The following is a 17899-nucleotide window of genomic DNA, read 5'->3' on the forward strand; positions in this document are numbered from 1 at the left end:
GCCAAAATGTTTTTATTTCCGACTAATGGGAACTTTGACTGCACACATAGTAAACAGAACCACAAACATATTTATATTTATATATATGTATATATAACCTATTATCATAGCGTGTAGGTTGTTGCGTTGCCAACAAAACTGCAACCAGAGAATGACTATTGTGAACACAATTCATGGAGCTGACAGTTTGGATGATTGCAGCAAGTGGCAGACATTTTGCGAATAATTTGGGGAAGCGAGACGGGTGAAGCCGGGCTGACGGGTTGTTTACCCATTCTCGTTTATTTTGCTTTAATGACATTGTTTTGTCTGTTGCGTGCTGAACAGGCGAATGGCAGCCGCAGCTAAAATCCAAAAAACCAACAGCTAGCGAAATGTGGCTACAAATTTGTGGTCGAGCAGCAAGTGGCAAGTGGCAGAAACTATTTTTGGGAATTCAGTCAACTGAGTTTTCTTGACATTGCGGTTGTTTGTTCGTGCAATGAACCAAAAAAAAAAAAAAAAAAAAAAAAAAAAAAAAAAAAACAAATAAACAATTGGATTTATTTCATTTAAATTTAGTTTATTTCAACGTTAGTTTCTTTATTGCTACCCTGAGCTGAGTCCACTTTCATTAGGGCTGCCAGTGTAATTGAGATCATGCTTCTTTCTTATTGCTATGCCACTTGAGCTCGTATAACATTTACATTATATGAGCCACACTGCACGCTGACAATATCCATAAAAAATAGCTATTCGCCACCGAAAGGTGAAGGCTGCATGCAAAAGTCGCTTTTGCACCTTAACGATGGGCGCATTTCCGGTTCATTTCCTGCTGGTGAATTGCCTACGATAAAACAAAATGCCAGCAAAATATGGCTGAAAGGCCAATAGCTGCAATTACCTGAACTAAATGTAGCTAAAAAAAAAAATATAATAATAATAAATATTTGACATATTTACTTGCCTCTGAGAAAAGTTCACTTCACCTAAATTATTGCTGAAGCCAAGTTGATATGATTTTCCCTTAAGTCAGATAGATATGAGGCTTAGCATAATTTACTTTTCCATTTTGCTAGGTGCAATTGGCTGAGCATCCTTTTCAGCAAATTGCATTAGTTGTGCACACATCCTGCTTAGCCCATAGAAAATGCATTTTATGCTCAGCTTTTCACACACTCACATGGAATCTTAAGTGGAAATCTCTGTGCATTATTTCCGTTGGAGCACCAATAAAAATGCGAAATTTATGAAGAAAATTTGCAGCAACTTTCCTTCAGTTTACTTGGCCAAAGTCAAAAGCAGACTAAGCCTGAATTTGTAAAGTATTAGCATACGCTGGTGTTAGTCGAGAATAGATAATAAAAGTCTAAATAAAAGTTAAAACAAACATTTGTCACTGTCAGCCTAGGCCTACCGAATGAATTTCTTCCTCCATTCATATTCGCAAGGGCCACAATTCATAAACTTGGCTAAACACGTAGCCAAGTTTTTATTTACTTTATTCGCAAAGTTTTCTTTTTGAATTTAAATTATCCATCAAAAATGAATAAAATCTTAAGCTTATCTTAAGAGCCAGTTGCAAAAGTTATGAAAGGCAAAAGCCATAAAAGAAAGGGAATTTTGCTATAAAACATCTTTCAATGATAATGCAACAAAAGATGTTATGCTCATCTACCTCAATGTAACTCTAGTAGAGAAGAAATTTCCATATACAAATTATAGAAATATGCGAATGAATCAGCAAATATTTGTGCTTTATTCATTAGAATCAATTATTCATCAAGACATTGTCTAGATCCTTTTCATTTAATTATCGAAATTAATAGGCCAGCAGGTTATGTCATTCGATTCATTAGAGAATATCAATAGATTTAGTTACCATACTAATTAAATGCATTTGACATGTGTTGATTAAATTTCAATTATTAATTATTATTGGAAGGCGGCTAGAAAGCTTCGTCTCCACTCACATATGCACTAAAGCTAATTAAATTCGATAATATTTGTGTGTCAAGGACGGCGTATAGACAATATGCATGCACTAGGGGTGGTCCTCGAAAAATATTTACTTAGGTAAAAGGTAAAATGAAGGCAATTAACTGAGAGAAATCTATGAAATGACTGCGAAGCTGAAAGTATTTTTGATTAAAAATAGAAAACCTTGCTTAGATATTTCATAAAAATGAGAAATAGGAAGCATAGGCCTTTGTCTATAAAAGGCACTCATACATAACTCTATTATATAAAGCCATTGTCTAAAAATTTCATCAAAATGAGAAATAGGAACACATAGCTCCATCATATAATATTCATCTGCTATTGAAAATTCTGGAAATTGCATGGAAAATTACTTAATTAACTGTGAAATGCATAGATATATCTACCACCTCTATGCTGGCTGTGCAAAAGCCCAGTTCAATTTGAGAGACGTCATAAGCAGGCAAACGAGCTTGCTTCATGTCAGCTAGTGTCTTCCAGTTGCCCATGCTCTGGCTCACCTTCCACAGTCGCAGTTCGTGGCAGTCGCACGCTCCCCTTTGGAGGCAATGCCAATTGATTTAGCTGGCTGTCTGGTCTGGGATGCATGTCTCGGGGTGCTATAATAAATTACGTCAGCATTGTCGTCTCGAGCGTGGCACTGCATACAAATGTGCTAATTTATAAGCAAAACAATTAGTTATATGCAATCAAACTGGTTGAGCAAAGACAGCAGAGCACTGAGCCAAATGGAATACACATGCGAGCCGCACTGGCCAAGAGGAAAGTAATTTTCATTAGTGTCTAGCTGCTGTGGGTGTGCGTAGTTATTTTGTATATATTGCGTATACGTCATGTGGTGCGAACGCATTGTACGCCCTCGCTAGAAAATGGCTCAAGCTGCAGGAAGATAAATAATGGGTTGGTCGAGCCATAAATTCACCGAATCATGTTTGTATTTTCTGTGTGTTTTTCTTATACAACTTTGTTGATTATTTTAAGTAAGTTTAACGTCTTTGTCCTGGCTAGATACATGTACATATTACTTGAACTTACATTACCAGTCAAACACACTTTTAAGGTGGTTCGCCTTTCAGTTGAGTGACATATACTCATTGTCAAGGCAGGCATTATGTGCCATGAAACGGGCTTTTATCTCTGTATGCTCTGGGCACATATTGTTAGAGTGGCCGACACACCTAGAGGATTGCGTGAGTCGAGTTAACTGCAATTGACAGACTGTGGCAAGAACAAATGTGTATGACACATATTGCGCATTCGCCTCGTACGTCAACACTTCTCTGCTCCCAAGTCTCTGCCAGTCGAGACGGGCGCAGGAGATGAGACATTTCTGATGAGACAGCTTCCTGCTTGCTTTGCGCCTTTCAGCCATATGCAGTGCTTAGCACAAAATGCTGTTCTTGCTTTTATTTTATTTTATTTTCTGTTCCCCTTCTGCTGCTGTTGTTGTTGGGTGTATGCGTGCAGTGGGCTTAATATGCGTTACATCACGACATCACAGCTGACAGGCAGGCGCAGGTGCGTGTCAGATATTCTCATAGCCGGCGACATTTATGCAACATTCATTAAGTGTGTCACACACGACACTCACCGCCCTCCGCCTTATCGCCACAACCATTACGCTCAGCTCTTGCTCAGGCCCGGCTCTTGATGTGCCTGGCGAAACTTAACACATGGCCTGACTAACCGCAGTCGATTTAGTCAGTCCAAGGAGCTCTTGCCGAGTGTGTGTGTGTTTACTCAGTGTGACAAGGTCCACAACAAGCCGCAACTGCAGCATGAGGCATGGAGCGAACCTTATTTATGTTGCCTACTTTTGTGCGCCCTCTCGTCGTCAATTAACAGAGCTGCAAACTTTGGAAATAGCGTTGAGGACTCTTAAATAAATACAGCATGCGCAAAGCAATAGAAAAGGAAATAAACAAACTTTGTTACGCTGTTTTTGCAGCCCACACAATTAAGAGCCATTGAACGTTTAAAGGGTATCGAATGGAGTGAAGTGTGATGGATAATAGATTGCTGTGCGACACGTCTTTACGGTCGAGTGAAGAAATAATTCAGCTGTGAAATGTATTTGAGTTCGCAAATAAATTTTGTATTAAGAAAAACTTTCCAATGTTAAACTACAATTAACTTAATGCATAACATAATTTAAAATATAACTTAATATGAAATCAAAATATTCAATAATCAGAATGACAATAAATGCTTTCAAGCTCTTCGCTCTATAAACAGAAGCAAAGCCAGTTGAGCTCAGTTGCCTAGCCAGCCGATTCATAGAGCCTAATCTAGCAGAGTAAGTCTATAATTCCAGGCTCGTCAGAGCTCGAGAAGCGTGAATATCGCACATACGCCACGTTGCACGTGTCAGACTACTTAATTTAGTTGCGCTGTCATTGTGAGTAAATATCCAAAAATAAGCAAATAAAAAAACACTTTGTAAGCCAGCCGCGGGCAATTCATTACTATTTGATGTTAGAACAATTGGAATTTATGTGTCCTGCAGGGCTAGAATAATTGACAAGCTACAGCAGCAGCAGCAGCAGAAGCACGGTGCAGGGTGCAGGGTACTGGTACTGGGTGTCCTATGTAGGACGTAAGAGGCAGACCCATAATTCACTCGACTCCCCAGCTGACTCAAGTAAGCAACTGTTGGCCGTGTGCGTCACACCAAGCACACACCAGCTTAGACATATTTGGTTTATTGTGCGGACAATGTGTGGCGAAATCGCAGCCAAATTGTGCCACAGCCAATGGCTGCTCACAAAAGGTCAAAAGGTGCTGGCCAAATTGGCCAAAAGGGTTCGCCACAATAAACTTCCAGCCATTGTCAAGCTGTCAAATCATTTTATGCTCTCACTTCGTGTCTCCTTAATATCAATTCTCTGCAACATATTTTCTCACTGCTGCACTACTAAACAGGCTGCACGATTCCCCTTCTTGGCTCTGTTCCTCCTCTTCCTCAACCTCATTGTCCGGCAAGACCTTTATGGTTTATTCACCAATTGATTATCATTAAATTGCTCATGACATTCATTGCGTTTCTAATTGAGTTCACCAATTGATTATCATTAAATTGCTCATGACATTCATTGCGTTTCTAATTGAGTTCCACTTATTGAGATTATGCACGTGTTCATATTACTTTAAGTATTATAACACTTAGTAATCTTATTTATAATCATAAATGTATATCATATCAATTTCATTTCCTTCTTATTGTTGGAAAGGAAAATTGATTTATACATTGTGAATTTTCACTTAAATTTATCTGTGAATGGTTCTTTAAGAGAAATAAAGAAATCGTCTAGCATTTCATACCTAATTTATTTTAGTATATTTATTATACTAAATTGAGTAAAATACCAGACCTTACAAATTGTTCATATTATGCATTACAAATTAAATAAAATGGATTACAGTTAAGCTGCATTGTTAACAGTATGTCATACTTATGGTAATAAGAACGTGTGTAAATTAATTTTACTAATTTTTAATCCTTCATAAATACGTGTCAATAAAAATGTAATTAAATACACCTAATTAAGAATTCCTATAGGTTTGTGGTTATAAATTGAATAACGTATTTTATGCAATTCAATTTTAATTCAAGTAAATATTAAAAAAAAAAAAAACTTTTATTAACTAATAATGGCAGACTAGGTGATATCCTCTAAGTAAACAGTTGAAGGCTGCTCACAAATGAAATTTTGTGTACTTTATTAATTATGGAGGAAATGTGGACATACATATATAGGTTGAAAATAACGGTAAACTGTTTTTATTTTTACGCTCTCTTTTCGAGGCAGTTCCAGAAAAATCTAGATCTTTTTTAATCGCGCTCGCTCTTAGCAGAAGTCTTCGGCTCTTTTCGTGATTCTTCTTTTGGGTTTCGGCTGAGCCCCATCAGTTGAACTATTTGTCTGAAGCTCTTGTAACGAGAGAGAGAGAGAGAGAGAGAGACACGATTGACGTTCGCAATTAGCTCAAAAACGTAAACCGTCTTCTTATTCACATACACATGCACCATTCACATACCTCACTGATGTGCTTAGCAAACACAATGCCAATACATACACAAAGGCCATTTAACTCTACGAACAATCGGGAAAAAGTCAGAGCGGATAAAAAGATGTTTCTGTTCGATCGTTGAAGAGCCGAACGCAATCGGTTGCTCTGTGAATGTTTTCCTCAAAGTGCGAAAAATGGTCTATATACAGACATAGCGTGATAGAGAGGGAGAGAATGAGAGAAAATCATATTTTTTTTACTGAATTTAACTAAGAATTATTCTATGTACTCTTCCTCAAGCTCATATGCACTCAACAAATAAGGGTCCTTCAGAAAGGGTATAATATATTTGGTTCTGCTAAAAGCTTCAAATGGAATTTTAATTTATATTTAATATCAAGCATTAAGAAAATAAATAAATAATAAAAACCATTAGCTCGCAATCAGCGAAATTAATTAATTTTCACTTTTAAAGTGCTGTTTGTATTTGTGGGTCTGCTCTTCTCTCTCTCCCTCTCTCGCTAATTTGCAGTGCTCATAAAATCCCGTTAAATGAGCATTAGATGCTGATGCGTAGGCTGACGCCATTTTTTATTGCGTCCGGGGAGAAAGAAATCAAAATGAAACCCAAACAAGGCGAGAGTTAATTGAATTTATTGTGTTGTTTTGCCGTTATATTGCTGCTTTTCCTTGCCCTTGTTGTTGTTGTTGCTGCTACGACTGCTGGTGGTGTTGTTGTTGTTGTTGTAGTTTTTCATTGCTTTCAGGGCCAATATGCTGCGCCATTTGTTAAAACGCGCCGCACATGCCGCTCAGAATTTGGTATTTTAATTTGTGCTTGTTTTTGTTTTCGTGTTGTTGTTGCTAACATTTTTGTTGTTGTTGTTTGCTTTTGTGTTATGAGTGTAAATTTACAGTAGATCTTTTTTTCGTATATATATACATATATATTTTTTTTATCACCATAAATTGGTTTTCCTTTTTAGGCAGCCACGCGGCTCGTATGTTAGGGCTTGGCATAAAGCTTGCCCTGGCTTTTAGGAACAATTTTCACTTCCAGCGCCATTTCGCCATTTTGTTGGCTGTTTGTGTGTGCGTGTGGGTGTATGTGTGTGTGAGTGTGCGTGCGTTTTTATGTGGCGGGCGTCTGGCTTGAGCTAAGTCTTTTTGCTTTTCCATTTGTCTGCATTTAATGTGCGACCGTGCACCAAAAGAGGTTTACTTTTCGACATTTGGCTGCCGTGGCTCGCTCTGCACTTGTTTTACGATAATTTGCGGTTTATTCAGCTCTGAATTACCTGTGGTCCTAACAGCGCATTCTTTGTGCCTAAATTAGTCTAATTCAATTTCGCAATAAAGTACAAAAAAAAAAAAAAAAAAAAAAAAAAATAGAGAAACGAAGCGAAAAGTTGTAAAACTTCAGTAAAATGCTCTAAGCTAAACTTTTTGTTTGTTTCTCCAGCAAGAGTTTGGTATCTGCCTGGCACTTGACAGTTTTCTATTTAAATTTGCAGCTTAACAACTTTTCAGTATAACTATAAATTAAATTCTTCTTATAAGTACAGTTTTGTTACGTACGGAGATATGAATGAATAAAAAAACACTTTTTTACTTCGTTCATTTTCGCTCTTTTAGCTTTGGTTGTTTTATAAACTTTGCTGTTAGCTTCATTTTCTTTTACCTCTGTGCTCTTCTATGTTTTGTTCTTTTTTTCCTAGTTTGCTCTTCAACACTTCTAAATTGCTTTCGCTATTCAAATTTATGCATCCAAACGTTGCTTGTTATAAACTGTAGCACTGCAGATAGAAGCAGAAAACGGGTAAATAAAAAAAGTAATAATTATTAATAATATATATATTTGTTAGAGCATTCTGTTGCTAGTCTGTTTACTTTTGTTGGAATTTGTTATATTTTCAGTTAATTAATATGAGAAATTTGTATTATTCACCAGGTTTTCCCTTAAAAATTTATATTTATAAAAATGATATTGACTTATTATTCCAAACCTTTTTTGACATGAATTTAAGCTTTGACATTTATTATTATTGCTATTTCCTTTTTATCTGAGTTACATTTTAAGACGTTTTTCATGGTTGTTTTCCCTCTGGTCTTTTTCTTGCAGATGCCTGCCATCCGTACGAGCCTTTCAAGTGCCCCGGCGATGGTAATTGCATTTCCATACAATATTTATGCGATGGTGCACCCGATTGCTCCGATGGCTACGACGAGGACATGCGCCTTTGCACTGCTGGTAAGTCCCTGAGCAATGGAGACGAAATTTCCTCTGACTTTCAGTTGAAGCTGCTGGCAGCTGGCTTTAATTGTATGCAAACTGTTGGCCATGTGGTGGACCATAAATAATTGGCTCAAAAGAGCAACTGTTCTGCCAGCTGAATCAATGCTGGCAAATCAAGCAATTTTGATTTGTGGCTGCCAGCAACAAGCTGCAATCAAATTTTGTGAAAAGCACATCCGGCGGCTTCTTCACTCATGGCCGCTCAAGCTGCTCCCAGCAGGCATTCGGCAGAAACTGTCAAATTGCTCTCTCAAGAAACCAGCAGGAAATTAAAGGCCGTATTTCAATTAGGCTGTCTGGCGTGTATGTGTGCGTGAGTGTGTGCGTGTGTGTGCTGTGTCAAGGGCATCCTGGTCCATGTGTCAAGGGCTCAAGCAACATACCATATATGGCTGACAAATTAAGTCTTCTGGCGTCTCACAACGGACAACTTGTTAAGACTTGCAACACGTTTTCCAATTTTCAATTTTCGCTTGAATCTAATCAAATTAGCCACAGAGTTGCCAACATACGCAGCAAATCTAAAAGTTTTCATGTACCTGTCCATTTTTACGGTCCGAGAAGCTGCACAATTTTTTAAAAGATTTTCTTCTTGAAGGCATCCCTCCAAACTTCGATCAAATCTGAAAGTTAGAAGCATAACACTGCTTTGAAAGTTGAGAATGCAAGGGAAGCCATTGCATATCGCATCCCTTGAAGCTGAATTCGTAACGTCAGTGAACATAAAATATGAAACATATATAGTATTTGTAAAACCAATCCAAGCAAACATGGACATTCAGAAAAAGTTTACTTAGTTGGCAAAGAAAATAAATGTTGAATAACGTGAAGTTAAAATAATATATTCTCGAATCAAACTGGAACTGTCAACCTGTTTGCTTATCTATGTTGATCTCGGAGCAGATAGAAACGAGAGACTTGAGACTGGCTTCTGCTGGTTAATTGGATACTTTAAATACAATTGTATCTAACTCTAAGCAAAATATAGATAAACTAATTAAAAATTGTGTTGATATTTAAACTTTTGCTATCTTGATAGTTAGAGACTTGAGCATGGCTTCTCGTGATAATGATTACTTTGCCATAATATTTAAGTTGATTACACATTATACAGATTACACATACACATTATAGCACATTATACAGATGGCCTACTATACCAGCTATCTACTATCGTATAAACTATATTTGAATGCCTGCAAACTATCTATATAAATCTGGAATACAGCGCTGTCCATATTGAAAAAATCTTTTATTTTTATACCCTGAACCCATTTTCAATGGGAAATCAGGGTATAATGGTTTTGTTGAAATGTATGTAACAGGGAGAAGGAGGCGTGGCAGACCCCACAAAGTATATATATTCTTGATCAGGGTGACGAGCTGAGTTGATTTGGCCCTGTCCGTCTGTCTGTCCGTCTGTCCGTCTGTCCGTATGTATGAACGCGTCGATTTCAGAAGATATAAGAGCTAGAGACTTCAAATTTTTTTTAAAATGTCCGTAATTACAGCGCGCATATCAAGTTTATCATTAAAAATCGATAACTCATCTCGATCTTTTTTTATCGATAAAAAACCTTATCGAAACCCAGTTATAAAATTATATCTTCTACACCTTTATTGCTAGAGTCTCCAAATTTTTAATGTATGCTTATATGCAATTTATACAATTTCGGTTTTTGTTAAAATTTACCCCCCACCCTTAAATTCACCCCCTCACCATCACTTTTGTAAAAAGCGTATTTCAAATACTAGAGACTTGTGCTTTTGGCAATTACATGCATATTCATGTTATAATCATAATCTAAAAGTTTCATGAAGATCGTACGTCCATAAAAAAAAGTTATTAAACAATTAAGTTCTCATAGTAAGCGCACACTGCAGCCCATGCGTGTTTATGCGTGGTTGCTTGTATGTGTATGTGTGTGTGTATGTGTGTGTGTATGTGTGTGTGTGTATGCGTTGGTGTCTGTATGCTGTGTGTGTGTGTATGTGTGTCTGTATGCGTGTGTGTGTATGTATACCTGTGTGTGCGTACGTGCGTGTGTGTGTGTGTGTGTGCGTGTTTTTTGTGTAAGCTGAAAGTCGCGAAAAAGTATTGAAATATCTATTGCTCCAAGGGTTCAGGGGATCTCGTAGTCGAGCAGTCTCGACTAGAGCTTTCTTACTTGTTTTAATCAAAAAATGTTTTTTTTTTATATTTTTTTATACAATATTAACTATAATATTAAGTTTATTATGTTCAAGTAGATTTATTGAGATCACTTTCTGTTTAGACTGAAGCTTTCAGCGCGCTATGTTAATAAGCGATCTGGCATCTCTGTCAAAAGATATAAGGCTGCCAGATGGGTCAGTCGAATATGGACAGCCCTGTAGGAATACTTTGGCTTATATATATTCATATCACATCATAATCAGCCGTTTTTCCGGACATCTCCTACCGAATACAGTCTTTTATTCAATTTGAATATTTTATAATTTGCTTCAATTTATTTTACTTAATTTATGCATAAGTGGATTCTTTCGACTGAAGGTACGAAAGACGTTTGAGGTGGGAGCTCTTAACCTGCCTTAAGGCATACATTAAATCAATCAATCTACTTGAAATATATCACTTAAGACAATATTTGGAATGACAATTGATTTATGCGCCTGGGCAATTTCAAGGAATGGCGTAAAATCAGCAATATAATTAAACAAATTGCATGATAATCAAGGCGAAATTAAATTAGCTTTGGCATTGTAGCTCGCGATGCAAATCTTGTAATAAATATTGAGCAACATGCGGCAATTTATGGCCGTTGCGCCATAAAGATATTTCCCGGCACATAAACTAGCTGAAGGGACAGAGATATGTACCTCTAGTTTGTTTTTGGAGTTACGCACTGATGGCGGGCAAACAATGGGAAATTCATTTTCGGGCAGAGACAACAAGGCAAGGCAAGGCAACGGGCGAAACTTTAAGCAAACAGAAAATTGCTGCCACTAATTGCCCCAATTCACTTGACTAAAGCCTGAAAGTGGGCGCAGCGGGTGAGGTTGAAAGTGGGTGGGGCTGACGCCTACTAGACTCTGCTGCCAGGACACGCAGAGGCCGCAGGGCACAGCCCAGCCCACTGAGGCGCTCATTTTACGTGTACACCACTGTTGCTTGTACTATAACAAAACCAAAATGAGCAGAACAGCCCAAAAAGAGAAAAAAAACCAACTATTTTCGACAATGAAATCATTTAGGAAGTGTCGGTCTCGGTCTTGGTCTCGGTCTTGGTCTGGTGTTGGGGCAGGGGCTGGGACCGGGTCTAGTTATAGCGCCTGGCTCAAATGTCTTTGATAAATTATGCGCCACACTCTATCCAGCTGCCCTAAGCCCGCTGCTGAGCGTGGGGCTAAATGGCAGACTAACTGCGCTTGGCAACAGAGCTGCTGCTACATTACACTTGCTGCGAGGCTTCCATTTCAGCCAATTCTGTTCTAAATTGAGCGAGGCGAGGGCATTAAATTCCATAGAAACTAGATATTCATCAGGTGGGGCCAGGGCAAGGGAATACGTTTTTAATAAACGTTAATTAGCCAAGTAGCCACAGTTCATGGCGGTTTCTAGAGCTTAATAAGTGACCGACGGGTCAGAAATCATGGCCAATACAAAAGGTCAGACAGAGAGGAGGGTTCACGTAAATGAACAATAATATATATATATATATATATATATATATTTTTTTTTTTTTTTTTTTTTTATGTAAAAATGCTACAAAGTCCGCTAGCCAATAACCGAAATGGGAGTGGTATAAAAAAAAAGGAATAAAAAAGAAATATTAAATACGCTGCACTCGAATACCCATGGGAAATTAACATATATTTGCATACGTTTTATCAACAACCGAAAAGTTCACTTTCGAGCTGAACAATGTGCTGGCTGAGCTGCAGGCCCAGCGGGCAAAGCCAAAGAGCCTGCAAATGCTAGGTGGCCTTATCTAAACGGCTGATACACATCGCTTGAATATGTAACAAGTTAAAGGCAAACAGGCGACACACACACACACACACACATACGCCCACACAGGGTCGGGGCATGTAAAACTGTGCCAGACCCAGGCGATATGTCCTGGCCATATATGCACTGTAGCCCAGATAGATGCCAGCAAGGAAACAAAACAGCTTGCAAAAAACGGGGCAAAGAAAAGAGTTGTCTGGGCGGTAATGAACAACTAGAAGATACTCTAGGCTCGGTGAGCCTAATATAACAGATATCTATACTTAAAAGATGTTAGAGAAAATACCATACCTATACTTAGGGAAAATACTAAGCATCTCCCAGAACTTCAAACTATATTTTCTTCTGCAAATTACTGTAATATGTATATTTAAATTATAATATTATTCTATTAGTATTAAATTCATCTGCAACTTTCATATATGATATCTAAACTCTGACGACTTTTCTTGTAGCTGTTACATAGATTCATATAAGAAGAATCTACCCTCTTAGCCGCACACTGAGCATATTAACAACTGGGCAAGTGCGCCATTTGCATAACAAATACAGTCAGTAACTGAATCAACCTACATATACACGTACACCAACACATACTAGAGATCCATCGAGTACCGTGTCCTTGCAGCCATTAAAAATGCCAACATTCGTCAGCATATGTGCACGAGGGACGTTCAAAGGGTCTCGAACGGTGCAGCGAGCGGGTTAAAGGCCACGAGGAATCGTTCAAAATGTTAAAAAGGAATAAAAATGCAATAAAACGAAATAGTTTGGGCAAAAAAGGTTTTATTTTAATTTAATATACAAATAGCTTAATTTAAACGAAATTCAATCGAGAACGTTCTTAGCCTACGAATCAACAAATGCGAGTATTATTAGCATACAATAAGCTATGAACTATGTAATTAATAATTAAGAATTAGAAATTGTCATGTATTGTCATGTATTCACATGATTCACATGATCAAAGTTTGATATTGATATTAAGCAACAAATAAGTAATTATGTTTTATTATCCTTACGGATTTAGATCATTGAGCTTTAACCAAGTTGTTAACTATAGTTAATTAGTTTGCTTATTTTTTAAGAAAAGATATCGCGAAGGTTATAGAGTATTATATACATATATGCTAAAGTCATATACATATGTATATAAAAGAAAAAAAAAATCCGCACTCGGTAGTTTTACAAATCGGTGCGTTCTCTGGTTAGAAAATCATCTGAATTTCAATACATGCATATTAATCTTATTTTTTTCTATTATCCGTTGAATTTGAAAAACATTTTCTTTTATTGACTTTTCCAAAAACTGGCTAAGTAGAGGGAAAGAAAACTTAGTTAAAATAATAATATTATTCGATAAATACAAATTTGTATATCTATTGCTAACATGTTCCCGCTTGATACAGTAATTAACTCTCTTAATGGTCTTCAACTCAAAGTCTGCACATCTCTTAGTCAAATCAAACTCAACCATAAATCAAGCCAATTTATTTACAATTTTAATTTCAATTGCATATGAAAGGCATTTAATATGTAAACATATTCTCTTGAAGCATTTATAATTTATACTAGAAACATAAATACAAATTGTATCAGATTATGACAGACTAATGGATTCCATGTTGCAAAGTCAGAGTCTCATTTTCTCTCTCTCTCTCTCTCTCCACCTCTATCTTTGCTTCTGTTGATTGAAGCACGTGTGGGCTGGATGCGACTTGTTATATCCTTCCCCTTGCCATAGCAATGCCTTCAAGTACCTTGGATTATTTATTAGCAATTTGTAACAGTTTCTCGGTTTTACCTGTGCTTGCAGCCAAACGACCACCCGTCGAGGAGACTGCATCGTTTCTGCAGAGCCTAATCGCCTCTCATGGACCTAATTACCTGGAAAAACTCTTTGGCAGCAAGGCACGTGACGCGCTCTCCCCGTTGGGCGGTGTGGAGAAGGTGGCCATCGCCTTGAGCGAGTCGCAAACTATTGAGGACTTTGGAGCCGCATTGCATCTAATGAGGTAAGGTCAGCATGTGTGAGTCAAACTGAAAGCCCGAAGGGTTCTGTATATGCGCTCAGCACTAAAGCCTTTTGTTATCTCGGATCCTTTGCTCCATGAGGGAGGGTTTTAATTTAGTGCCTCGAGTAATGTATTCTCCCCAAAAATAATATAAATAATGAAAGCTCTTAAATAAACTTAACATACCCCAAAACCATTTTTACTCTGGCCACATGACCTGTCCCCTCCCCTTCTTCCCTTTCACTGTGTGTGCGTGTGCTCGGCTCCTGTTTGCTCGCACTGACCAAGCGCTCCGCTCAGCATCCAGCAGCGACCTTGGCGAGTTTCTTGAATTATGCGTTGTGCCCTTCACCACAAACAAGTTATAAAATTTGAAAATATGACATACGTACCCTTTCATGTGTTTGCTTTGTGTCTGTGGCAGCGTCTGCTCTTTATTTGAATATATTTTTGGCTTTTCTTTCTCCGGTGCTTGGTGTAGTTGACAGTTTGCAAACTAGTTTCACGGCTGACAACCCCAATGTAGTCCTTTGTCCATACAGGGCAGGGCGCCAGCCAAGGGGTTGAAATGTGGTTCTGGAACAAAGGACGTTTATAAAGCCAAATAAACTATTTTTTGCTCAAGAAGCTCAAAGACACAAATAGTTTTAGCCAAGCAGCGTGATATGCACATTTATCTGCCATAAATTATTTTTCGATTTCCATTTGGATGCTATATTAAGAAAATTCCAATTCATGTTACATGATATGTAACATAAATTTATATTAAATACATACTAAGTATTTGATAATGTCAGACTCATACAGCTTTGCTATAAATACTCGTTCGAGTTCTTTCACCTCGTTAAAATAATTCAAATTAAAAGGAAAACGAAGCCGAACAAAGCCGAAATTGCGACAAAGAGCAAACAGACTCTTGGCAGCTCTTCATAAGCGAAAATTTTCATTAAATTAGAACAATAAAGGCGAACCACAAAACGGCGGCAATAGTAATGAGATTTCGTCCTGACTGTCCTGACGGACTGTCGCACGTAGGCCCAATTAACCGGAGTGTACGCAATTATGAGCCACGGCTAGACCAATAAGACACACAACTCGACGGCCGCACAGCCTGATAAATTAGCAAAAACCCCTCGCAGGGCCTCGTTTGCCTCGACTGCCTCTACCTCCACTGCCTCTGCGGTTGCTCAGCCTCTTGCTGGGGCATTTTGGGAGCCACTTACAAAATTTCATCAACGCAATTAATCGTTCAAGCGAAAGTTTGAAGTGCCTGCGAGAGTACTTTAACGGACGTAACACAGAGCTTCAATGGCTGCAGGGAAAGTCTATTATGTACCGGAATTGGCAAGCCAACATTTTCCGTAAACGTTTGGTATCGATGGCAAAAAAATAAAAAATACCAAGAACTATCGATAAATCATGTATGTACTATACATATATTTGGTTTCCTCTCAAGGAAAACTTTTTATTATTATGGCTTCAGTAAGAGTTACTAAATTATTTTGCACTTAGTGCTAATCTATGATTCATGAAAGCTACAGCTGGATCAAGTTCCCAATAAGTTTTCAACAGTAAGAAGAGCCAATCTTAATCATATTAATATCATAAAATAAATCAAAAAGAAAACCCTAAAGACGTATAGGAAGAAAAACATTATTTTCAGTATATTTAGGGTATTTCTAGGTCTGGCATACCCCATATTGTGGAATCACTCATGCTTGTTTTAATTTGTGACGCAGCGGTACACAATGTGCTGTGGTTGCTCAGTCGCTCATGTTTTCATGCTTTTGCTGATAATGAAGTTTTGTCATTTTAAACAACAACAATAACAACGACGTCACCTGAAAGAATTAATTAAGGAAGGCGCTGTAGAAGCCTGACCACAGCGGACAATAGAGCGATAGCTATTCTACTATATATTTTAATTAAAATTGCCCGAAAGGAAATATACTCAAGCTTTAGGAAAATAAACTCTATTGTTAAAATTTTCTATTTACAAGAAATTAAATAAAGTTTTCGTAATTTCTTTCCCCTTTTTAAGATCTGACCTGGAGCACCTGCGTTCCGTTTTTATGGCCGTGGAGAACGGAGATCTTGGCATGTTGAAATCGCTTGGCATTAAGGACTCCGAGTTGGGCGATGTAAAGTTCTTCTTGGAGAAATTGGTTAATACCGGTTTCCTTGACTGAGTAGCGCCGGATCCGGCTTCTGGATTTTATTATGCACACGCACAGCCCATTAACCCTAATTTCTATTCATACTTGGGCACGCCCTACGACAATTACAACTATTAAAGGGGCGTTGCAGCCAACAAATACACACACACACCCACACACATACATACACTCTTAAACACATTCATATTCATAACCATAAATCAAATATTTTCTCAAAAACCTTTCGCAGTTATTTTGAGTTTCCAAAGTATATTTCTATGTTTTCTGCTATTCCTAACCGTCCAAATATTTATTTGCCTACAATTTGAAAACAATTTTTTTTTAATAACAAAAAAAAACAACAAAAATTACAAAAAAAAGTGAAAAAGCTCACAAAATTAAAAAAAAATGTTCGCTACACTGCAAAAAAAAAGAAAAACATATATATTGATCAAAGACAAGGTAATATCAAAACGAGGATAAATCGGCTTCTCTTATTAAACTTTCTACAAATTCCTCTTCTGCGCTCTTTCAATCGGTCTTGCAATCGTTCTCTCTTAGTTTCGTTTTTGTTCAGCAACTTTTTCGAATTTTTGAGAAAATTAACGCGCATCTTTCAGTAATAAAAAGATAATAGAAAAAAAAAAACATCAAAAAAAATCACGAAAAATGCAAAATGTGGAAGCAGGATCGTTCGGCAAAAGAAAAAAGAGAAAAAACAAAACAAACTAAAAAATATTATTAAAAAAAAAAAGAACAAAAAAAAAAAAAACTACTTAAATATTTATAATGTGAAATCTTTTTCTTATATGTGTATTATTACGACTTTATCAATGTATTCTCGTAAGTGTTTGAAGATGCCTCACAGCAAAAACCAATCTAGTTTCAATACCCCGAAAAGACATGCACTCAAGGTATTCACTGCAGCAGATGCTCTGCACAACTTGTACGTTTCAGCAATAAAGCAACCGAGGCTATCAGTACAGAACCTTCCAAGAAATATGCTTAGTACCTAATTGCAGAAGTACTTTTAACTTTTTGAAAATTCTTTTCTATATACACTCACACACTAACGTCTATGTAGATTTGGTATTTCTATTTATATATGTATACATCCATATATATATATAATGGGACATATCGTCTAGAGCGTAGAGTTGAACCCCAAGCAAGCCCTGCAGCTATTCTTGTTGAATTGAAGCTCAGTAGTCAAGCACTTCATGTTTCAATTTGCAACTATACGGAATACATATCTACATATATATAATCAATTTATACTTATAATATACACATATATTAAGGTTGAAAAGTGTCGAAAATGTCGGGCTACTGTACACAATTCAATACCTGAAAATACAATTGTCGAGTTGCATAATTTACGAGTAGTAAATGCACGGATATGCGAAGAGAAGATCGGATGGTTAAATAAATACAAAAACTTAACCCTTTT

The 17899-nt window shown here is 37.3% G+C and overlaps 1 protein-coding gene across 1 annotated transcript in view; it reads left to right on the top strand.

Annotated features, from left to right (window-relative positions):
• The window catches only part of LOC6573282 (IDLSRF-like peptide), a 39532-nt gene extending 22745 nt beyond the window's left edge, over nt 1-16787 (top strand). Inside the window, exons 2-4 of the mRNA XM_001999332.4 lie at nt 8114-8242; nt 14095-14293; nt 16335-16787. Of these exons, the coding sequence (XP_001999368.3) occupies nt 8114-8242; nt 14095-14293; nt 16335-16482 (476 nt within the window). The 3' untranslated portion in view covers nt 16483-16787. The remainder of the gene's footprint in view (nt 1-8113; nt 8243-14094; nt 14294-16334) is intronic.
• The last annotated feature ends 1112 nt before the right edge of the window (nt 16788-17899 follow it).

Source organism: Drosophila mojavensis, unplaced genomic scaffold, assembly GCF_018153725.1.
Source record: "Drosophila mojavensis isolate 15081-1352.22 unplaced genomic scaffold, ASM1815372v1 contig_16, whole genome shotgun sequence".
In the NCBI taxonomy this organism is placed as follows: domain Eukaryota; kingdom Metazoa; phylum Arthropoda; class Insecta; order Diptera; family Drosophilidae; genus Drosophila; species Drosophila mojavensis.